The sequence below is a fragment of the Balaenoptera physalus genome, assembly GCF_965194825.1.
Source record: "Balaenoptera physalus genome assembly, chromosome: 7".
Lineage (NCBI taxonomy): Eukaryota > Metazoa > Chordata > Mammalia > Artiodactyla > Balaenopteridae > Balaenoptera > Balaenoptera physalus.
Window position 1 is genome coordinate 113,707,134 of NC_138886.1, and position 25,660 is coordinate 113,732,793.

General features: G+C 33.6%; 1 protein-coding gene across 19 annotated transcripts in view; it reads left to right on the forward strand.

Moving 5' to 3' along the window:
- The window catches only part of HMBOX1 (homeobox containing 1), a 185,752-nt gene that overhangs the window by 91,037 nt on the left and 69,055 nt on the right, over nt 1-25,660 (forward strand). For 10 of the 19 annotated variants that reach the window (XM_082468957.1, XM_082468958.1, XM_082468959.1 and 7 more), the window contains one exon: nt 6,153-6,238. In XM_082468957.1, the coding sequence (XP_082325083.1) occupies nt 6,153-6,238 (86 nt within the window). Of the gene's footprint in view, nt 1-6,092; nt 6,239-25,660 lie in introns of all 19 variants that reach the window. The other 9 variants (XM_082468964.1, XM_082468953.1, XM_082468955.1 and 6 more) reach the window with 1 other exon arrangement.

A 25,660-nucleotide genomic window follows, 5' to 3' on the forward strand; every position in this document is an offset into this window, starting at 1 on the left:
ATTTAAGCTTTGTGAAACTGAAGCTTTATTTAAGCTGGCCAAAGTTTAGATGTTCCTTTTGAATTTAACATCTATATCACTGTCAAGATTAAGAGAGAGGACCATTTGGGCAAATAGAAGTTACTTTAGTAGTTAAAATGTAAGAAGGTTAGCTTTTAATTATGCTAAGTAGAGTGGGTATCAACAATAAAATTTGTTAGAATGCTAGCCTGTTTTTTGTTGTTGTTGCTGTCGTTAATCAGTTTTAATGAGCTTTAAAAATAATAGTTAGTTCCCAAATGTGTGTTAGCCTAACAAGAAATTTGGGAAAACTTTCTTTTTAACAAAAGTCTCTGGAAGACTGTCCAGAGTCTAAAACTTGACTATAACGATCTAAAAAATTGACTATTAACTCTAAGGTTATCATAATGTTGTAGTTCAACTGTGTCCTCAAAATAAACAGAAAACCTATTTAGCCAGGACTAGGGTTTGTAGTTAAATCCAGCAATTACACACATTCAAGTGTCATCATTAGATATATATGTGTTTATAATTATTATCAATATTTAATTTACATACATCCTACCTTGTTGCATAGGTAGGATACTTTATGGCTTCTTTCTTAGGACTGCTCCTGTGGTGTCCTCTACTCATCTAGTGGTCTCGTTGAACCTTCTGGCTCTGTGGTCCTCTGCCATTGCGCCCTCACCCACATCTGCACTCTTCCTTTGTGCCCACCTCTTGTTTTTCTCAAGTTTGCAAATAGTACCAATCCTTAGGTTTGAGGGAGAAGTTGATTACATGACTGGTTTCACTTTTAATCATTACAAGCATGCTGTGTGTGAGGTAGAGCAGAGAAATTGAGATTCACAAAAATTAAGTAATTGACCCCAAAAAACTTAAATATTAAGTGGCAGAGCTGAATTCTAACCCATGTCTTTATTACCAGTGTGTCTGTCGCTGGTATCTGTTGCCTCTGTAAATAAATTTTTCATGTGTGTAGATTTCAGTAAAATTTTAGGAATGGTGGTTAATGTAACTCAAGACAAAGTGTGAAAGCCATAATGGACTTATCTCCCACTCTTCCCCCATGTGATATTTGCCACATCAAATCGATCACTTAACTAGCCTAATGAGTTTTTATTTGGTAGAATGTTAGAGAAAGTTTTGAGTAGTGAATCTTTCTGAGTACCCTGTGCCCACATAGGGCTACACTGTCCTTTGCCTACTCAACACTGTGGTGATATAGTGGGTTGGATTTGGTGGTCTCTAGGTGGGGAGAATGGATACCTGAATGCCTTCCTGCCTCCTTTTCTGCATGTGTCATATGTAATTCACCTCTTATATGCTTACATTCCCCAACCTCCAGAGCACTCAGCCGTAAGATAGAGCTTTCAAATTTCATAATCACTGGGTCCACGAACTTAACTCCTAATAATTTCAAGGTATACAAAGGAAGCTTTTTTTTTTTTTTTTTGTAAAACTTGATTAATTTGTAACTGTATACCTGATTAGCTTGTTAAAAATCAGAAAGAGAGTAACTGCTACTTTTTCCATTTTTGGATTGATCAGGGTTAAAAAAAAATGAAAGGGAAACTAGAATGTGAATTCTCAGCAAATTGTTGAATATAACATTTTAGGAAGGACTTTAAAGCCAGGAGCTAGAATAAAGACCGATTTTCCATGTTAATATTTTTTAAAAGCATCTGTTAATATATATGTTTATATATAGGTATATATGTACATCTGCTAATATAATAGTGTGTACCTATTAAAGTGTATCTGTCCTATTGTGTATATATAAAATAACAATTGAAATGAGGCTTAATCAGAATTAATAAACAATGTCATATAAAAGATATTATTCCTAACTACCCACATACTAAATTTCATGAGTGTTTAGTATGTTATCTAGGATCCTGAGACTTTCTTCTGAGCTGGTTATCCATATGCCTAATAATAGCTTATTTACTTGTGTAGGTAGGGATTTATGTTCTATAAGACATAATAATCAGTTACCATGTTGTTCACACAGACAGAATAGCTTTTGTTTTAACATTATCTTTTAAAATTCTAAATTATGCTTTATCTCCATGAGTGGAAATTAAAGGGAGAAGGTTTTTATTCATATGTGAAAAAATTTGTGTGTAATTATATTTTCCCACCTGTGAAATAGTCTGTCTTGGTAGGTATTGCTCCATCTCTGGAAGTCTTTGAGATAGATGTCTACTTTAAAGGGTCCTACAGAATGTGTAGTATATATCAACTAAGAGAATATGGAAGATCTTAAAGCATACCACTTTTAAACATTCAGTCTTTAATAGCCTTTGTTCCAGAAAAGGGAGTATTACCATTTTGAGCTAGTATACATAACTCTCTTCCATTCTGTTTTGGGAAGCTTAAACATATTTGATATTAAGAATTTAGAGCTGTTTTATAAATTATCTAGATCAGGTTTTCCATTTTACAACCTTTTATCTTCAACTACAGATTTGTTCATTCATGGAACAAATTAAGCTCTATTATATGCAAACCCCATGATGAATAAGACACAATCTTTGTGCTAAAGGACTTTGTAGGCTAGTAGGAGAGATAAGATCAGATCAGGAACAACTATAATACAGAATAGCGTGTAATATATTCACATATGAGTAGTATAATCAAAATGGTAAAGTTAGTTATTGGAAGAAAAGATCTTTTTTAGCTTTGAGGATCAGGGAGAACTTCTCTGAATAGGTGGCAATTATTATTATTTTAAGATGTCTTTAAAAAGGGTAATTTCACGAAGAGGCATTACTGAGTGTGTGTAAGTGGTTAGATACAAATAGAGTGGTAGCTTATCTTAGAAATAAACTATAGAGTCAAAGAAAGATCAGCCTACACTTCACTTTTATTCCATAAGACTGGAGGATAGAAATCATGAGAAGTGTGAGATTTTATAAGATAAAGGAGGAAAAGTGGATTCATTCTCCTTAAAGATGTCAAATTTTAGATGAAGAGAGGAAGTAAGGAGTAGATGAGAGAGTTAGATTTGGAGTCAATGAAGGAGTTTTCACACCAGGAAATTGGTGACTTCACAGGGTACAGTGCGGACAACATTAGGAGAGGCAGGTCGTTAAAGAAGGTGGAATGAGTGAGGGGCAATATGTGAAAGTTTGAAGAACAAATTTAACCCAGTAGAATGGAAGTTTTTGAAATACATAAGAGAATTGGACACAGTGAAAGTTAAATGCTGTTATTATTTTGAAAATACCTAGTGTAACCAACCAAATGACACAACACTTGTATCTAAATTGACTTTATAGAAGTCTTTTCATGGTGCCTTAAAATACCCAATGCAGATGTTTACTTCAGTCTTAACATACTTAGAGCAGATTGTTTGTTTATTCTTTTCCTGGGATTCTTTCCAGGGTATTATAAAATAATAGTCATTGTTTATGTAGTGCTTTTACAGTTTCAAAAAGTTTTACGTTGAAGAATTAAAAAAATTTTTATACTATATACACACACACATTTGATATTAAATTTTGTTTAAATTTAATTTCAGTGCTTGGAGAAAAATCTTAAAAGGCTTGTGGTGGGGGGTATTAATGTTCTCATTTTACCAGATGATGAAACCAGCTTTATTAAATGACTTGCCCAAGCACACTCTTATCTTTTAAGTTTTATGTTTTTCTTCAACTTGAAAAAGTTTCTCTCTGGTAAAGCAGTTGAGTAAAGCGGTTTTTTTGGTTTTTTAAAAACTCATTGTGGGTGCTTAGAAGCTTGCCAAGGATCTAAAAATATAGTCTCTGAGAGAGGGTAAGTGAACTGCTGCTGTCTTGCAGACTTTTTGGTGTTCCTTCTGTCTTGCTGCAGTCCTTGGTAATATCATACTGCAGGGCTGTGAATGATTCACAAACCAGATATGCCCTACTGGAATAATTGAGTGTTATCTCCTCTTTGTGACTTAGTCTCTAGGTGAAATTGATTTTAAATAAATTGATTTAAATTCCAGTTTAAATCAGTAATCAAGAAAATACCATTTAATCATTTTCCCCACAAAAGCACATTTTTATTTAACCTTAATAGATAGTCTCTTAAACTCAGTTTTCATTTTCCTAGAGGGACACTCTATACATTGAAATGCAATGCTTTATTTAAATTTTTTCAGGTTAATTTTGCATCTGTATCAGAAACCAAATGATTTGGTTGTTTTATTTACATAAGCCAATTGAAATAGATACTGCTGAAGTTTATCTCTTGCTCTACTGATTGTCGATGGATATTTGACAGCCATATGGTAATGTAGACAGTTATTTTGTTTGACATTAAAATGTATTTCTTTGTGCCTTTTTCTTTCAGATACATAATTTTAAAATGAGAATGATACTTTTCAAAGAAATATTTCAAATATAAATAAGCATTGTAGAAGGAATCTAGGGAGTATCTAGATCAGTATGAGAAATTTCAAATATTGGATTAGGCAGTGGCCTCTTTATTTTCTTCCTTTGGGAATCTTTTTGATTAGGATTTCCAGCCAGTAGATGAGAAGTAGACTGGAGCTCCAGATTGGAAGCTGTCCCTACTGTCACTTCTCTGCTCTTTTCCAGAATTCCTGAAAGGGAGCATGGAATTCACCAACAGAGTGTACAGCTCCTCCTCAGCAAAGGACTGCAAATCTGCTCTGAGTGAATCACAGCTGATTCTTTGGGGATAGGATACTTTCTTTCCTTGTTCCAAATAATCTGTGGAGAGACTTGAGCTCCTATAAGGAGTCTGTGGATCATTCACAAAATGATTTGTGAAGATGTCATGATCCCTTTGTCTCAGATCAGGGGTTCACAAACTTCTTCTGTAAAGGGTTAGATGGAAAACATTTTAGACTTCGTGGCCAAGAGGCAAAATCGAGAATATAATATAGATACTCACGTACAAGAGAGAAAGCAAATGGTCACAAATTTTTATTTGCAAAATTCAATATAGAATAATTAATAATCGAATACAATTTTTAAAATACAGGCCTACTAATGAGAAGAATGGAATTTTTTGGTGGGAAGAGGATAATATTTTGCTTACTTCATGTTCAAAGTTAGTATTCCCTGTCCTCAAATTGATTGCGAATGTTCATCTGTGAAAACTATTCTTAGCTCATAGGTTGTATAAAAACAGGTGGGAGGCCAGATTTAGTCCATGGGCCGTAGTTGCTGACCCCCTGTGTTAGACCATAAATTGCCACTCTTCTGTTACTTTTGAGCTTGAATGAAAATCCATTTATGTAATCCCTTTGAACATTCAAAGAGAAATTGGTCTTTAAGGCTTTAAGTATAATTTTTACTGAAGTATTCTGTTTGTTCTGGTGGAGAAACGGAAATCTTGCCGTTCATTGTCATTCTAGTGAATGTCTAGTCTTTAGAGAATTTGTTGAATTTTTAAATAAGGTAAAAATTTATAAGGCATCTAGTGAAGGAAAAATTAGGTCTATAATATGTAATCCCAAGGACACAAAATATAGTGTAGTTTTAAGTATTAAGCATTCTGTATATTACATGTACTAGGAAATTAATGTCTTTTATATTAAAATTTTATATTCAACCCATCCTGCTTAAAATTTTTTTGGTTTATTCAGGACAAAGAAGGCAAATTAAAAGGCAAAGCCTTCTTAAAACGGCTAATATTTTAGCAGTTGTGAGAATGATGATTTCTATTCCTTTAACAAAGGTTTTCAAATGAACTGAACATTATTTATGCAGTTGCATAGTTAACATGCGAAACCACAGTCTACTCACAACTGATTTTTGTTGTTGTTGTCGCTTTTTATTTTTCTAGGATTTCTGTCTGTGTAAGATATATTCATTACCCAGTAATGAAACTTTGTATATACCATATGGCAGCCTTGTTCCTAATGTGAATTATAAACAGCATGCGATTAACCATCCTCTGGTATGAGACTTATATCTACTGTGGCATTCACTAAAGCGTCTGTCTGATGGTGTGATGTTTTAGGACTTGAATATTTGGTGTTTCTTGGTTTGTTTTAATTTCATATTTTCACACAAGCTTGGTCTGTTTACCTTTATTTTTGTGTCCTTTCTTTCTATGTTCTCCCCACCTCTCTGCTTCACCTTTCTTAGCAAAGATGAGGATTTCTACCTTCAACATACATTGTTGGTCTTGTCTTCTGTTTTTGTTAGGAGGGACAGCAGTGTGATAAAAGAGGAAATCAAAGCCTTTCTTGCCAATCGGAGGATTTCCCAAGCAGTTGTTGCACAGGTAACAGGTAAGAGCTGAAGAGTCCTTTATTCTGGAACCTTGTCTAGTCTCTGCCTTCTGGTGCAGGTGTTGGAATATTGCTTGCATTTCTGCATTGCAGTGCAGATCTGTCAACTTAGGCATAATAATGTATGCCTGTGATTTAAAACCCATTGTCTCCGACATCTTGGAACTTCTCCAGTGAATTTTTTTTTTTTTTTTACTTGTGCTAGTAAATTTTATAGCATTTGTAATAAGCACAAAATTCCCTATTTTATGGCTAAAAAAGGATTCTCTGGTTTTCTTGTAATTGTGACAGAGCTTATGACACATGCACATCCAACTGCTATCTACATTTCATATTTTTAAAAGCTTCACAGTCCTCCAAATCCAATCCCCGATTTTACCAATTAAAAAATGATTCATGAGAGTAAAGGAAGTTGTGTTTTTTCAACCACTTTTCTGTATGTGAAAGCTTTCCTCAAAGCATTACTGAGAAGATAAGAATTACCAGTGTCTTCTCTTTGTTTTTTATATCCCATCCCATTACCCACCCCACCGCAGCCCCATCCTGAGTATGTGGTGTATATGTGTCATTCTCTATTCAGATTGCATTTTTTATGGAGTTCTTGAATTTTGGGGTAGCATGTGTTTTCTTTGTTGGTCTGTAGTCTTCCTTTCTTGGATATCAATGATTTATAAGACCTTAATAAAATCAACTATGTCTTAGTCATGAGAGGAACCAGAAACTCTTTCAAGTACATGTTGTAGTTGATACATTGTTGTGTGTTGTACATTGATGGATATGAAAATTAATTTGTTCCTCCCCTTCTTTTTTTTAACATGCCACTAGCAGCTCTGTGACTTTGGGCTTTTTAGCCTCTGCACCTCAGTTTCTTACTTCTACAATGATATAGTTGGATCTGATCTTTAACAGTACCTTCCAATTTTAAGATACTATTTCTGTTCTCTAGACATTGATACATATTGAAGCTCATTTACCTAAAAGGTTGTTATTGACCATTTATTTGGTTAAGAATGAAACTTGAGATTTCAGAAGTCTTAAATTTCACCCCAAAAATCTAAGTTCAGCCAATCTTAATATGTGTGTAACATATTACACTCGTAATGTATTTTTATAAATGACACTTCCGTTCGTGGTAAAAAAAAAAATTTAATTAAAGGCATGTCCCTTCGCCTAGAAATCTTAAAAGGACAGTGTGAATTTAATTTTTGTAATCTTCAGTTGTTTTTCAATAGGATATTTAAAATAAATTGTTACCTTTATCTTCAAGGATTAAGGCATGGTGCTAAGGGCATTGTAAGGGCAAGTTAAGTGGGTTTTACCAAAACCCACTGATGTGCACTATGGAAAGATGGAGCGTTGTCTTTCAGGACTTTTATTTCAGAACCCAAGATTAGTAGCAATAGTATCTTCTAGCTTGTCAGCCTTAAAAAAAAAAAAAAAAGACAAAATTGTACTGTTGTAAACAGCATTATAAAGTTGATTTTGCCCAAGTGGAAATATTTCTGAATGTCTTGAATACCTTGAATCTTGAATCATCTTGGACTTTTAAAATAATATCTTTTGAAACCCATCAGACGTTGATGCAAATTATAATAAAATACCTTTAAAAGGAATTTCTTAGACATATATAAAGCATTAGTTATACCATTCATCAAATCCTGCCTTTTTGGGGTTTTTGTTTGTTTGTTTGTTTTGTTTTTTCTATTCAATATTTTTCCTTAAGTTTTTTTAAAACTTATTTTATACTGGAGTATAGCCGATTAACAATGTTGTGATAGTTTCAGGTGCACAGCAAAGGGACTCAGCCATACATATACATGTATCCATTCTCCCCAGTACTGCCGTTTGGAAAGGGAAATTAAAAGATGTTTTAGCATCTTGCTACTCAAAACGTAGTCCATGGGACAGCAGTATTGGAAGCTTATTAGAAATGTAAAGATACAGAGTATCACGCTATACCTACTGAATCAGAATTTACATTTTAACCAGATCTCCAGGTGATCTGGGTGTGAGAAGTGCAGTTCTAGGAGACTGGTAAGCTTTCCTGATACTAACTTCAATGGATTGGCACTGTTTAACATTGCCCCAGTCAGTGACAGTCATCATAATGCCATCTCCTGTTTTGAAAGCAAGAGTTGAAATTTTTACACAGGTATTATCTGTTATAACACATGGACTTTTCTTTTGCCACTGTAATCATAGGATTTGGTACTGTTAAAACTTCTTCCTCCCATTTCTGCCTCACCCCAACTTATTCTTCCTTCTCTTCATTCCTAGTCCAAAAGCTCGTTCATTTCCCCTTGATCAGATATCTTTAATGGTTCTCCATTGTCTAGAAAATGAAACTCTTTATAATCTACTCCAGCCTTCTCTTTATATCCATCTCCTATTCAGTATAATCCCTAGCTGGATTCAGCTACGTGCCGTTTCTAGTATTCTGCTCACCTGGATGCTCATAAATCGTTGACTGTGCCTAGGATACCTTCACCTCCTCACCTTGGTCTTATCAATTCCTGTTTATCAACATTACCTCAGTTATTATCCTCATTCTGACTTCTTTGATCACTTTAGCCCATGTAGACCTCTCTTTTTTCTGAAATTAATACACTTAGTTTACCACCCTGAGATATTATAGTAGTATTCTTTAAAAGCAGAGATCTTTCTTAGACATGCTCAAAGAGTCTAGCATTGCACATACTCTCTGAAGATCTCATGTTTACCTAGAAAGGGAGTATTGGTGAAGCTAATAACACAAGCTACACATGTGAAAATTTATCCAGTATGACTTTGTCCAGTGATGTTTCCCCTCTAGAAATATTAATTTGCTCAACAAATGCAGCAGAAATTCCTGCCCTTAAGGAATTTGTATTTTTCTTTTATCTACTTTAATTCAATTATTTACATAAGGCAGGGGAATGAGGATGATTTGTAACCAGATTGGTTCATTGTCCCTTTGGTCAACTAACTGAATTCATGTATTTCTTTTTTTTTTTTTTTTTTTAATAATTTTATTTATTTATTTATTTTTGTCTGTGTTGGGTCTTTGTTGCTGCACGTGGGCTTTCTCTAGTGGCGGTGAGCAGGGGCTACTCTTCGTTGCGGTGCGTGGGTTTCTCACTGTGGTAGTTTCTTTTGTTGCAGAGCACGGGCTCTAGGTGCACGGGCTTCAGTAGTTGTGGCTTGCAGGCCCTAGAGTGCAGGCTCAGTAGTTGTGGCACACAGGCTCAGCTGCTCTACAGCATGTGGGATCTTCCCAGACCAGGGCTCGCACCCGTGTCCCCTGCATTGGCAGGCAGATTCTTAACCACTGCGCCACCAGGGAAGCCCGAATTCATGTATTTCTCATGTATTACTGTGTTACATTTTCACCCAGCCTGTCTAGCCATCAAACTAAACTCAGGGGCAGTGCTTTTTATTCCAGAAAAGACATCCAGCTACAAAATGGTGAGTTAGTGAGAATCAGTATGAAGCTTGGCCCTCATAATTGGCCCACCTGAGATAGAGTGGCCGGAGTGAGGAAGCCTTCCAGGTGCCCAGGGCTCACTCCTTGGGGTACCTGATTAATATATAGGCACATTTTTCTGTCTAAACAAATTAATCAAGTGTATCTTAAAAGAATGTCTACCTGATGAAATCTACTCCAAAATAAAGTTTAGGATATAGTGCTCTGGAATCTGTCCTGTATTGGAGTCTCTTAAAGTCAGTTAAGTTTAACTCTAATATGTGAAATAATGAAATAAATCAACCTTGGGATAAAAATGAGAACGAGTGGTGCATAACAAAAGGAAATGCTAAATAAAAATGTGTAGTGAGGTGCAAAATTATAACACATGGGCTTGTTCCAGGAACAAAATACAGAGGCTTCTTTTTATAGATTGGGAGGATTTCTATAATAAGATAAACAAGAAGTTCATGGGTGGGGTCTGTATAAATAATATCCTACTGATAGGAAAAATGACAGTATAAACAGGATATAATAACAGTGCCTGCTGAATTTCCCAGCATGTTATTTGTAGCTTTTTTCACAGAGTCACAGCTGCTCCCACCAAGGGTGGATTTTTACCTCTGTAAGAGGTCGAGCAACTTTCTAAATTCTCACTAACAGTGGTGGGGTGGGGAGCATACATAGCCTTTGCTTTAGTAATACATAACGTATGTTTTATATTCACTTTCAGGGTGAAACGTTTTCTTGGGCTATTAGAATTCTTGAAACATGATTTTCTTTTTAAATGACCTCTGGGAAAAATCACGCTGGCAGAATAAATGAGTAAATGGGCAGTGCTTGAGTGCGTGCTTATCAGCTAAATAAATATACTAATTAGATTCATGTCCTCTTAAAAAATAAATAAGTGAAAGAAGAAAAATTAATCATCTCTGAATTTTAAGAAATTTATCATAATTCTGTTTTCTTGAATGATAGCAGTATAATGGAAAAATGACCATTAAACTTTTGAATCCCAAAATTCTAGTCCTTCTGTCAAATAACCTTGTGATCCAGGACAAATCACATAACTTCTCTGAGCCTCAGTTTCTTTATTTATAAGACGAGGGGTTTGACCAAATGTTTTCCAAGTATCTTTTCTAGTTGTCAAATTTCCGTTCTGTTTTTAAACTGTTAAGTACATTTAACAAGTATGCACTTTACCCCTATCTAGTGACTCTCATTCCCAAAATGTAAGAATGTGTATAAAGAGAAGCTCTGAAACAGTTTCAGAAGTGTTCCAGCTGTATTCAGATCACTTCCCTTTTCTTAGTTATCTTTAAAATGAAGAATAAAAGCACTACATATTCAATTTAATTATGATAATTTCTTTACAAAGTAGAACTTCAGACCAGACACTAAAAACCAACTAAAATGTCAATATACCTTTTTTAAAAATAGACTTTATGTTTTAGAGTAGTTTTAGGTTCACAGCAAAAGTGAGCAGAAAGTATAGAGAGTTCCCATATACCTCCTGCCCCTCCACACACACACAGCCTTCCCTACTCTCAGCATCTTGCGCTAGAGTGGTACTTTTTTATAATATGAACCTACGTTGTCACCCAAAGTCCATAGTTTACTTTAGGTATAGATGGTTTTGTACATTCTATGGGTCTTGAAAAAAGTGTAATGACTAGTATCTACCATTATAGTATCAGAAGATGATACTATAGTTTCATTGCCTGAAAATCCTCTGTACTCCACCTATTCAACCTTCCCTCTCTCTCCCCTAACCCTTGGCAACTGCTGATCTTTTTACTGTCTCCATAGTTTTGCATTTTCCAGAATGTTATCATATTCTTTTCAGGTTGGCTTCTTTCACTTAATAATACATATTTAAGGGTCTTTAATGTCTTTTCGTGGCTTGATAGTTCTTTTCTTTTTAGTGCTAAGTAATATTCCATTGTCTAGATGTACCACAGTTTATTTATCCATTCACCTACTGAAGGACATCTTGGTTGCTTTCAAGTTTTGGCAATTATGAATAAAGCAGCTCTAAACAAGTAGAATTTACATCTATATTAGAAAAGCAGTGTTGGTAGGGCATAAGTCACAGACTATGGTATTGTCCTATTATAATACAACCAAACATAATTATAATGCTTATTTAACAAGATTTTATCAATTCCTACCTAATGAATTTTACTAGTTTTATGTAGAGCTCCACTATGAAGGCTATTATCTGTATAAAATGCGCAGATTTCTGTATATGAGATGGGACTTGTGTCTCCAAATTGAAAAGGTTTAGAGCTTTAGTTTCTTTTAGGAGAAAACTTCTTATAAATGTTTTTGCAGAGTGCATTTTAGGATTTTCCCTTGTCTTGCAGCCTCTGAAGAATAAGAACAGATGTTGTCCTACGGTTCAAAAAATTCTTACTTTTATTCTCATTTTCTTCTATGTTCTGCAATTTGTTGCCAAACTATTTTCTTGTAAACACAACACATAAGGTTACCTTTCTTTTCCGTAGGAAAAAATCCAGGCTATATATCTGAATACCCCTATTTTCTCACTTTGATGATGGCTGTGAAAAATTGGAGTGAAAATAATTTCAGAGGACACTTTTTGTTGTTAGAAAATCAGTTTTCTACAATTCTTGAAATTTATTGTCCTACCAGGGCTTTTATCATCTCAAATGCAATGTACGGGGCCATATATTTTTGGTGTTAAAAAACTAAGGAAGGTTGGTTTTCAAGTATAAAACAAGATTTCTCTTCCACCTGTATTTAAAGTAGAAACTATATTTTAAAAACTTTTATTCTACCACAAGCTTTGACAAAAGTGATTTTAAAAGGTTAGACACAGATGTGGTTTTTCTCCCTTCAGTAATTTTCACTTTTGTTTCTCCCCAATTCTTGCTTCCTAAGATCATGGAGAAAAGTCTGTACTTAAGGTGTAATATTCCTTCAACAGCTTTATGAAATCCTTCTTACCTAACATAAGTTAATTTTCTTTATATTAAAAAAAACCTACAGCGAAAAATGACAGAAAGAAGAAATACCCTAGTAAGAGTCAGAAGGTATCTGTGTCTGATAAAATAGCATAACCTAAAGTTCACCTGTGGGCAGTATTATAAATAACAGCCTGCAGAAGAAGGCTCTGAAGGGAATGGAATAAATACCATTTTTTGTAAACTACAAATACGGTCTTTTATACATTAAGGAATTATCCTGTTAACTCTTGAAGTTTACTCAGGGATAGATCTTAAATCAAAGAATTTGACATCAGTTGCTACATTTATTTAGGTGAGGAACTGAAGCTTGAAGTAACCAAGCTGGAGGGCCTTGATATCTGAGAGACCTATAAAATTTTGAAACAATCATTCAAATTCTTACGGCCTTAAGAAAGCTTTTAACATCAGCATGTGTCAGCTTCAGCTAAATTTAACTGCAGTTGATCCTTAGACAACAGGGATTTGAACTGTGTGGGTCTACTTCTATGTGGATTTTTTTTTTCAATAAATACATACCACAGTGTTTCACAGTCCACGGTTGCTTGAATCCACAGATGCAGAAACTGCCAATTTGGAGGGCCAGCTGTAAAGTTATACTTGGATTTTGGACTGGGCAGGGAGGTCAACACCTCTAACCCCCAGGTTGTTCAAGGGTCAACTAACTATATCATTTGACCCTCACAAAATAAACGTTTTTTATTCACATGGATGTCTAATTGTTGGAGTATCATTTTTGGAAACGGTCAACAGTCGTCAAGACACTAGTCTTTCCCTATTAAATTACATTGGCACCTTTATCAAAAATCAGTTGAATGCATATGTGTGAGTCTGTTTGTGGGTTCTCTTTTGTCGTCCGTTGGACTTTATGTCTATCCCTATACCAATACAAAACTGTAAATTACTGTAAACTTATAGTAAATCTTGAAATCAGAATGTGTAATTTCTTCCAACTTTGTTTTTCTTTTTCAAGATCACTGTTGATATTCTAGGTCTTTTGCACTCCCATATCATTTTAAAATCAGCCTCTCATATAGCCTGAGAAAACCGTAATTCCAAAAGAGTCATGTACCAGAATGTTCATTGCAGCTCTCTTTACAATAGCCAGGACATGGAAGCAACCTAAGTGTCCATCAACAGATGAATGGATAAAGAAGATGTGGCACATATATACAATGGAATATTACTCAGCCATAAAAAGGAACGAAACTGAGTTATTTGTAGTGAGGTGGATGGACCTAGAGACTGTCATACAGAGTGAAGTAAGTCAGGAAGAGAAAAACAAATACCGTATGCTAACACATATATATGGAATCTAAAAAAAGAAAAAGAAAAAAAAGAAAATGGTCAGAAGAACCTAGGGGCAAGATGGGAATAAAGATGCAGACCTACTAGAGAATGGACTTGAGGATATGGGAAGGGGGAAGGGTAAGCTGGGACAAAGTGAGAGAGTGGCATGGACATATATACACTACCAAACGTAAAATAGATAGCTAGGGGGAAGCAGCCGCATAGCACAGGGAGATCAGGTTGGTGCTTTGTGACCACCTAGAGGGGTGGGATAGGGAGGGTGGGAGGGAGGGAGATGCAAGAGGGAAGAGATACGGGGACATATGTATATGTATAACTGATTCACTTTGTTATAAAGCAGAAACTAACACACCATTGTAAAGCAATTATACTCCAATAAAGATGTTCAAAATAAATAAATAAATAAATAAAATAAAATCAGCCTCTCAATTTCTATGACAAAGCATATTTGTAGTGAGATTGTGATTGGGATTGTGTTGAATATATAGATAAAGCTAGCATCAAGAATCTCTTAATCATATTGAGTGTTCCCATCTATGAACATGGTATATCTCTCCATTTGTTTAGGTCTTCTTTATTTTCCCTCAGCCATGTTAGTAGTTTTCAGAGTACAGGTCTCACACATATTTTCTTAAATTCATCTAAATATTTTATACTTTTGGTATTACTATATTGGTACTATTTTTAATATCAATTTCCAGTTGTTTGTTTCTTGTGTCATAGAATAGTTGATTTTGGTATATTGACCTTCTGTTTTGTAACCTTGCTAAAAATTCATTTATTTGGTACATTTTTTTGTAGCTTTTTTTGGTAAATTCTTAGGATTTTCTACATGGACAGTCGTGTTATCTGTGAATAGAAATAATTCTGCTTCTTTTCAATGTGTATGTCTTCTATTTCTTTTTCTTGCCTTATTGCATGGACTAGGACTGCTAGTTAAATATTAAATATATCTTTGCCTTTTTCCCAATCCTAGAGAGCAAGAATGCAATATTTCACCATTAAGTGCCATCTTAGCTGTAGATTTTTCGTTGATGTCCCATATCAAGATGACCTTTAAGGGAAGTTCCTGTCTATTTCTAGTTTCTGAGAATTTTTATCATGAATGGCTGTTCTGTACTGTGTCAAATGCTTTTTCTGCATCTGTTGAGTTGACCATGTGGTTTTTGTTTTTTAGTCTTATTAATATGGGGAATTACACTGATTGATTTTCAAATGTTAAACCTTGCATTCTGGGAAAAACTTCACTGAATTATGATGTATTATTCTTTTATATGGTTTGATTCAATTTGCTGATATTTTGTTAAGAGTTCTTACATCTGTGTTCATAAAGGGGTATTGTTCTGGGTTTGTGTTGTTTTTTCTATTCTTGTAACATCCTTGTCTAGTTTTGTTACTATGATAATATGACCTCATAAGATGAATTGGGAAGTGTTCTCTTGTATTTCTAGAAGAAATGCTGTAGAATTGTGTTATTTCTTCTCTAAATATCTTTTCTTGAGACTACGCTTTTTTTATTATAGTGTATATCTTAAACTTGGTAATGACTTACTGTCTAAATCTAATCCCGTAGGACTTGTACCCTGTACTGAAATCAGCAAAATAGAATGTAGAATCGTAGAGATTTGGGGGTCACTAATACTTTAAAGATTGCCAGCACTTTTCTACATGATTTTACCCTCGGCAGAAATATTTTTTGACAGTTGGCTAGGATAGCAGTATTACAAACCACAAACCAAATTGAATTTGCTTTAGATACAACAATAGCCCTTCCCCTGTGCCCTAGTATGCCTGAGTAAAGAACATCATTTTCACTGACTTAAGCTATGGGATTTTGCTTTTTGTGTTAGTTTTACAAATATTGACTGACCTATCTCTAAATCTGTTCCCGAGCAGATCCATGGACAACATCTTGGTTTTTGGACACATTGATTTTAATGTACATGTCCAATATAACATTGCCCCAAGGTTGCTGTCATTATTCATGATGCGAATCATAGGAAAGAGTTTTTTAGAAACATACTTAATGTGATCTCTTTTGAATATTTCTAGACATTTTAAGAACTAGAATATCCTATTTTCTGAAAATTGTTTCTTTTTTCTCCTTTGTTTTAAACATACAGATTTTCTGTTGTGCAAGCCCTTCCATTGCTAGATATTTTTGGAAGGACATTCATTACCAATTTGTCTTGATTTTTATAGGATATAAAGAGTGACTTTGAAATGTTTGAGTGCTATGTGTTAAAATAATTATCACACATAAAAATATTTAGTAGGAACTATATCTCTTAAACCATTGTTGCCTATGCTATTTTGAGTCTTTAGCTCAGCTTTATCATTGTGTTAAATACCTATCAGGACAGCATATAGTGCTCTGAGTTGTGGAAGACCAATTGCTCTGCTTTTTACTACTGTGCACCTTGTTAGCTACACCTGTCTTTTTGGAGAGCTTTTTATTTTTAGCTATAATGTATTTTAACACTTACCAAGTGCTAGATGCTGTGCTAACTGTTTTATATATTTGAGAGGCAGGTGTTAACTTCTTCAGTTATAGATGAGAAAACTGAGGCTAAAGGAGATTGAATCATTTGCCCATAGTCACACAGCTAATTACTGTTTGTCTTGCTGCAAAGCCAGTGTTCTTGACATGGCATTTCAGTATGTAAAGGCAATATAGTGCAGTGGTCAAGTGCATGACTTTGAGGATTTAAAATATTATTTCTGTCACTTACTAGTTATGTAACTTTGGGCAACTTATTGAATGTCTTAAACCTCAGTTTCTTCTTTTGAAAAATGAGAAGAATAATGATACCTACCTAAGGGGGTTCTTGAGTAGATTAAATGAGTTAGTTTATGTAAAGTTTCTGGCACATAGTAAATGCCATAGAAATTGTTTATTATTATGATTATTAACCATTATACTGCCTAATGTTCAGCCAGCAATAATTTCCCCTTCATCTCTCTCCAGACTGACTTTTCTGAAGTTAAGCTTCCTGAGACTAAATATGTTAACCATAATGTTTCTAGCCTTGGACCAACTTATAATGAACTTTAAAAAATATATACCACCCCCATGTTCATTGCAGCATATTTACAATAGCCAAGACATGGAAACAACCTAAGTGTAAATCAGTTTATGAATGGATAAAGAATTTGTGACAACATGGATGGACCTTGAGGGCATTATGCTGAGTGAAATAAGTCAGACAGAGAAAGACAAATACTGTAAGATATCATTTATATGTGGAATCTTAAAAAACAAAAAACTCATAGATACAGAAAAGAGATTGGTGGTTGCCACAGGCAGGGTATGGAGGGTGTGCAAAATGGGTGAAAGGTGGTCAAAAAGGACAAATTTCCAATTATAAGGTAAATAAGTCCTGGGAATATAATGTACAGCATGGTGACTATAGTTAACAAAACTGTGTTGTATATTGAAAGATGCTAAGAGAGTGGATCTTAAAAGTTCTCGTCACACATACACACAATGTTTGTAATTATAAATGGTGATGATGTTAACCAGACTTGTGGTAATCATTTCACAATAAGCACATTTATCAGTCATTATGTTGTACACCTAAAACTAACACAATAAAAAAAATTTTCAAGATAAGTGGATTTTAATGTAAAAAATTTACATTAATGAAAAAGTTTAGTGAGTTGATTTCACATTCAACATTGCAGCTAACCTTTAAGAATACATCCACTTGTCAAGTTTTAGTGTTGTATCAGAGAATACCACAGTTTTGGAAAAAGCTATTAAAATAACCCTTCCATTTCTATCTTAAAAAAAAAAAACACTGTCTAAATTTCTTATTGACATTAGCATAGGGAACTTGCTTCACCATGACTAGCCTTCCACAGTTTGACATGCACAATATTGCCTTAAAAATGTTATTTATATAATTACATCTAATACCCTGAGCAGAATTAAGAAGTAGAGAGGACAAACTCCAGCTCCCCTTGTGGCAAGATCTTCCTTCTCTCTTCCCCATAATCCTTCTGTTTGCTGGCCGTACCAGCATTCTGTCTCGTATCCCCATTTTCTTATTCTGAAGAACGGGAAATCAGTTGTGGTGGCTGCACAACTCTTCGAGTGTACTAAAGACCATTGAATTGTACACTTTAAATGGGTGAATTGTGTGGTATGTGAATTATATCCCAATTAAGCTGTTTTAAAAAGACAAAAGGGAAGGAATAAATATAAAAATCATCTAAAATATTTTCTGAACAGAATAGTTCCCTAAAGTGGAATTTAACAATTTTCTTTGTATTCTTATTACTGAAATAAAAGGCTAATCATTAAGGTAAAATTTTTTTTTAAAAATTTACATTTTATATTGGAAAATATGTTCATGTGGCCAAACTTCAGAAGTCCATGAGGGTATACACAGTACTAAATCTCTCCTGTTTCCATCTCTCCGCCATAGTTCCCTTCCTAGAATAGACTAATGTTAATCACTTTCTCCAGAGATATTTTATGGATTTGTAAACAAGTATATCTGTAGTCCTTTTCTCCTTTTTTGCCAGATAGGTGGTATGCTATATACAGTATTCTGCAGCAAGCTTTTCTAACTTGGAAAGTATCCCACGTCAGTATATAAAGAGTATTGTCCCTGGTTTGGGGTTCCCCTCCGCCGACAGGTTTTTTGTTGTTGCTGTTGTTTTTATTGGTACATAAAACGACACATCTTGCAGTCAGTGTTGTTGTAGATTTGATGAAATACAGTATAAACATTGGTGAACATCCTGCTTGGATCGTTCTCCAAACCAGTTGTAGGCATCTGTACTCTAACCATTGCTCTCCATCTTTGCCAATAATTGATATATTGTTAGACATTTTCATGTTTGGCCAACCTAATAGAAGTAAAATGGTATTTCATTGCAGTTTTATTTTATTTTTAATTTTTTTATTGAGGTATAATTGACATAACATACTAATTTCAGGCATACTACATAATGATTTGAATTTTGTATATATTACAAAATGATCACCACAATAAGTCTAGTTAACATCTGTCACTAAACATAGTTACAGAAATTGTTTTTCTTGTGATGAAGACTTTTAAGATCTACTCTCTTAAAAATTTTAATCATTGCAGTTTTAAATGCATTTTCCTGATTACTGTTTAGGTTAAACATCAGTTCGTATTTATTGGCCATTTACATGTCCTTTGTGTGAATTGCCTGTTTAAATCTGTTGCCTACTTTTTAATAGGGTTGTCTTTTTCTGTTTTTTCTTTTATTTTTCTTTAAAAACATTTTTTGAAATAAAAATTGTATATATTTAAGGTTGTACATTGCAATGTTTTGATATATACCTACATTATCACTGTTTTTAATTATCACCATATTTTAAAAGTGCATTCCATCTTCTGAAGACTATAATTTTCAATCCACTATTAACATTTGGCAATTCAGTAACTATTTTAAACCATTTTTTGCGTTTATCTCACACACAGACACTAACTAAATACTTGTTTAATAAATTAAATAATAAAATTTGTTTAGATAAAGAGTTAGATAACACTTCAACTTGATGATAATATATTATTTTTTAATGCAGTTACTCTTTATGTGTAACATTTCTTTTTTTTTTTAAATGTTTATGTACACCCCCTTTGACCGTGTAATTTATCTTTGAGGAATTTATCCTATAGAAATATTTGCTTATGTCTAGAATAATGAATGTGCAGGAATATTTATTGCAGCATATTATATGATAGCAAAAGGCTATTCATAACCTAAGTGTCCATCAGTAGGGGACTAGTTGGATAAATTATGGTGCATTCATATTATAGAGCACTGTTTATCCTTAAAAGAATAATGCAGCTCTATATGTGTTAGGTGGAATGAGGAAGGGAATGGGGTCTTAAGGTGTGGGAGGGAGGTAACTGATTTTATTTTTAGGCACCAATTTTAAAACATATACCATGTCACAGGCTCAACAATAATGTGTACTGGCCAGATTCAACTCAAGTATCACCTGTTTGCTCTTTGTGCTCTTTGACAGCAGTCAGAACCACAACAGGATTTTGTTGTTTTTTACACAATTCTAAAGTTCATCTGTAGAAAAAATTCATAAGAATAACTAAGACATTCTTTAAAAAGAACAGAGGAAGGAGTTTGAACAAATTTGCCCTGCTACATATTAAAATATACTATATGGTTAGAGTAATTAAATAAAGATCATATTGTCAGATTGATAGATGTATTACTTGTACAGAACAGAGTTCATTTAATATATCCTTGTATGTTGGGAAATTTAGCTTAAGTAAAGGAATTATTTCAGATCTGTAAGGAAGTGATGTTTTTCCATTGGTTGTCTGAAAATGAAAAAATAAAAATAGGTCTCAACATCACACCAGAAACAGACATCAGTTTCCATACGGAATAAAGAGCAGAATATATATATTTAAATATATATATATATATATATATATATATATATATATATATATATATATATATATATATACACACACACACACACATATACACACATACTTAAGCTGGATAAAAGGCCTTACATTACTGTTTTGAATATTTTTATTATTTTGAAGTAGGAAAGCTTTTCCTAAGTAATACATAAAACCCAAAAGATAAAGTTAGATGAATTTAACTGTATAAAAATGTTAAGCATATATCCAATATAAGACACTGTAAACAAGATTTACACTGCAAGATATTTGCAATATGAAGAGCAAAGGATTGGTATCTATAAATATCAAAAGAGCAATTGCAAGTTATTATGAAAACAGCAAATAACCCAACTGAAAAATTTGCAAAGCTTTCAGTATATAATTTATAGAAGATGAAATATAAATGGCCAATAAACATACAAAAAGAAAATTAAATAAGATCAACTACAAGTTAACAGGTTTTTTTTTTTACCCATTAGATCAGCAGACTTTAAAAAAATTGAGGGGTACTGCTAGTTAAAAATAGTAGAATAATTCTTTTCTCCACTTCTGTCTCATCATAACCCAGCATAAACAATAAAAATAAACAAAAAATTAAAAACTTTCATCTTCAGTGAAGCGGTAACTGGAACCTTAAAACACAGACTAAATCAAATAAGAATTCTGAATCAAAACAAAAGAAAATGATAGGCATTGACACATGACTCCTCCATCCTGGATAAGGTAACAAGTTGCCCTGAAAGTATCTTATTTGTGAATGGTTGATCCCTGATCTTTGGTTAAAGGTAACAGTTCTAGAAGGGTGAGGCAACAAGAGTAATGGGAATATTCCTATATAGAACAGTTCAACATAGAAACCGCATATCTATAAGCAAACATTCCACAGTCCCTCATTCCCCCAGCTCCTGGCAATCACTAACTTATTTTCTGTCTCTATAGATTTACCTATAGACGGAATTCTGGACATTTCATAAAATAGACTCATGCACCATGTAAACCTTTGTGTCTCCCTTCATTTCACTTAGCATGTCTTCAAGGTTCATCCGTGCTGTAGCATATATCAACACTTCATTCCTTTTAATAGCTGAATGATTTTCCTTTGTATGGATATACCACATTTTATTTATTCATCAGTTGATGGACATTTGGATTGTTTCCACTTTTTGGCTATGGTGCATAATGCTGCTATGAACATTTGTGTACTTGTTTTTGTGTAGACAAATTCTCTTAGAATATACTTAGGAATGGAATTGTGGTTCATTTGGTAATTCTTTGTTTAACGTTTTGGAGAACTGCCAGAAGTTTTCCATTTTACAAGCCCACTGTAAATGTATGAGGGATCTAATTGGTTTACATCTTCATGGGGACACTTGTCATTATTATTTGTCTTTTTAATTTTAGCCATTCTAGTGGTTATGAAGCAGTATCTTGTAATTTTGATTTGTATTTACTTAGCAACTAATGATGTTGAGCATTTTTTTCATGTGCTTTTTGGCCATTTGTATATATCCTTTGAGAAATGTCTAGTGAAATCCTTTGCCTGTTTTTTAATTGAGTTTTTGTCTCCTTATATTGAATTGTAAGAGTTCTTTATGTATTCTAGATACAAGTCCCTTGTCAGATACAGGGTTTGCAAATAGTTTTACATTCTTGTTACTGACTTTTGAAGTACACAAGACTTTAATTTTGATGAAGTCCAGTTTTTTGTTGTTGCTTTTGATGTCATAGCCAAGAAACCATTGCCTAATTCAGAGTGACACAGATTTATGTATGTTTTCTTCTAAGAGTTTTATAATTTTAGCTCTTATATTTAGGTCTGATCCATTTTGAGTTGGTTTTTATATACGATATAAGATAGGAGTCCAACATCATTTTTTTTTGGCATGTGGGTATCTAGCTGTTCCAGCACCACTTGTTGAAAAGACTATTCTTTTCCCATTCAGTTTTCCTGTCACCATCGTCAAAAATCAATTGACCATAAAGGTATGGGTTATTACCTGACTCTCATTGACCTATATGTCTGTCCTTATGCCAGTATCACACAGGCTTGACTACTGTAGTTTGACAGTATGTTTGAAATTGAGATGTGTGAGTTCTTCAACTTTGTTCTTCTTTTTAAAGGTTGTTTTGGCTATCCTGGAATTTCCATAGGAATTTTAGGATTTCTGTAGAAAAGCCAGCTGGAATTTTAGTAGGAGTTAGATTGAATCTGTAAATCAATTTGGGGAGTATTGTCATTTTAACAATATTAAGTCTTCAAATCCGTGAAAATGAGATGTTCTTCTGTTTAGGTGTTCTTCAGTTTCTTTCAACAGTGTTTTGTAATTTTTACTTTGCAAGTCTTGCACTACATTTGTTAGATTTCTTCCTAAATATTTTATTGTTTTTGAGGCTATTGTTAGTAGAATTGTTTTGTGAATTTCATTTTTGGATTGTTCATTGCTAGTGGATAGAAATAATATTTAATTCGGTATGTTGATCTCGTATCCTGCAGCCTTGGTATACATCTTCATTAATTCTAATAGTTTTTTGTGTGCATGCATTCATGTGTATTTCTTCAGAGTTGTATATACAAGATCATATCATCTGTAAACAGAGGTAATTTTACTTTTCCCTCCTCTATCTGGATGCCTTTTCATTTCTTTATCCTGCCTAATTTCCCTGGCTAGCACCTCCCGTATTATGTTGAATAGAAGTAGTAAGGGTGAACATCCTTGTGTTGTTCCTGATCTTAGTGGTGAAGCTATCTGTCTTTTACCACTAAGTATGATATAAGCTGTGGGTGTTTCATGGATGTACTCTATCAAGGTAAGAAGTTTACTTCTATTCCTAGCTTATTGTTTATTCTATTCCTAGCTTATTGAGTGTTCTATATCATGAAATAGTGAATATATCCATATTCACTGGGGACATTGATCTGTAGTTTTCTTGCAGTGTCTTCATCTGGTTTTGGTATCAGGGTAATATTGGCCTCATAGAATGAGTTGGGAAGTGTTTCCTCCTTTTCTGTTTTTTTGGAAGTTTGTGAAGGATTGGTGTTAGTGTGTGTGTGTGTGTGTGAATTATTTTTGAAACACTTAGTAGAATTTACCAGTGAAACCATCTGACCTTTCTTCGTGGGAAGATTTTTGACTACTGATTCAGTATCTTCACTCGCTATACACCTATTCAGATTTTCTGTTTTTTGAATCAGGTTGTTCTAGGAAGTTATCTGTTTCATCTACGTTATATAATTTGTTGGCAAACAGTTGTTCTTAGAATTCCTTTATTATCCTTTTTATTTCTGTAATGGTCAGTAATAACACCCTTTCTCTCATTCCTGATTTTAGTCATTTGAGTCTTCTCTCATTTTGCTTTGTAAATCTACCTAAAAGTTTCTCAATTTCGTTGACCTCTTCAAAGAACCAGTTTTTTGTTTCATTGGTTTTCTCTACTACCCTGTTTCTATTTTCTGTGTCATTTCTTTCTCCTCTACATTATTTTCTTCCTCCTGCTTGTCTTGGATTTAGTTTGCTCTTCTTTTTCTAATTTTTTAAGGTGAAAGCTTAGATTATTGATTTCAGATCTTTTTCTTTTTTAAACCGGCATTTATAATAATAAATTTCCCTCTAAGCACTTCTTTAGCTTCATCTCATACAGTTTGGTATGTGGTGTGTGTGTGTGTGTGTGTGTGTCTGTGTGTGTGTAATCATCTCAAAGTAGTTTCTAATTCCCTTGTGATTTTTTTCTTTGACTCATTGGTTAGGATTGTGTGGTTTAATTTCACATATTTGTGAATTTCTCAATTTTTCTCTATTATTGATTTCTAATTTCATTCCATTGTGTTTGGAGAACATACTTTGTTTGATTTAAAAATTGTAGAGACTTGTTTTATTTCCTAACATGGTCTGTTCTGGAGAATGTTTCACATACACTTGAGAAGAATGTGTATTCTGCTATTGTTGAGTGGAATGTTCTATAGATGTGTGATAGGTCTAGTGGGTTTATATTGTTGTTCAAGTCTTCTATTTCTTGTTGATCTTCTGTATAGTTCTATTATTGAAAATGGGATATTGAAATCTCCCACCATTATTGTTGAATTGTCTTTTTCCTCCCTTCAGTTCTGTCAGTTTTTGCCTCATATATTTGGGGCTCTGTTGATTGGTGCGTATATATTTTTAATTATGTATTCCTCATGAATTAACCCTTTTATCATTACAAAATGTCCTTATTATGTCTCTTGTAACAAATTTTGTCTTTAAGTCTGTTTTGTCTAACATTAGTATAGCTGCTTCAGTTTTCATTTGGTTACTCTTTACATGGTGCATCTTTGTGCATTCTTTTACTTTCAATCTATTCATGTCTTTGAATCTAAAATGTATCTCTTGTAAACAGCGTACAGTGTGATCGTGTTTTTTTAATCCATTCTGCCAATCTCTGTCTTCTTATTGGAGTGTATAATCCATTTAAATTTAATGTAAATGTGATCAGGTTAGATTTACATCTGCCATTTTGTCACTTGTTTTGTATGTCTTGTGTCTGTTTTGTTTTCCTTTTGCTCAGTTACTTCCTTCTTTGTGTTAAATACGTATTTTCTCGTGTACGGTTTAAATCCCTTGTCATTTCTTTTGTTTTTTTTAAAATTTATTGTCTTAGTGGTTGCCCTGGAGATTACCATAAATATCTTAGTTTATGATAATCTAGTTCAGATTAATACCAACTTCATTTCAATAGTATAGGAAAACATTACTCCTTTAGAGCTTCATTCCCTACCCCCTCCTTTGTGCCAGTGTTGCCATTCAATTTACATGCTTATACGTTGTGTGCCCATCAACTTAGATTTATAATTATTGCATTATCAAGTTTTCTTTTAATTCAAATGGGGAAAAAATAAGTTATAAAGAAAAAATACATTTATACTGTCTTTTATATTTACATATGTAGTTACTTTTACTGTCGCTATTTCTTCAAGTGTATTTGAATTACTGTTTAGTGTCCTTTCATTTCTGCCCAAAGAACACTCTTTAATATTTCTTATACAGCAGGTCTTCTGGCATCAAATTCTCTCTGGTTTTGTTCATTTGGCAGTGTCTTAATGTTTCCTTTGCTTTGGAAGGATAGTTTTGTTTGATATAGGGTTCTTATGTGTTGGTCTTTTTTTTTTCCTCCAGCACTTTGAATATATCATCCTACTGCTTTATGACTTCATGGTTTCTGATGAGAAATCAGCTACTAATCTTTTTTTTTTGAAGTATAGTTGACATACAATATATTAATTTCT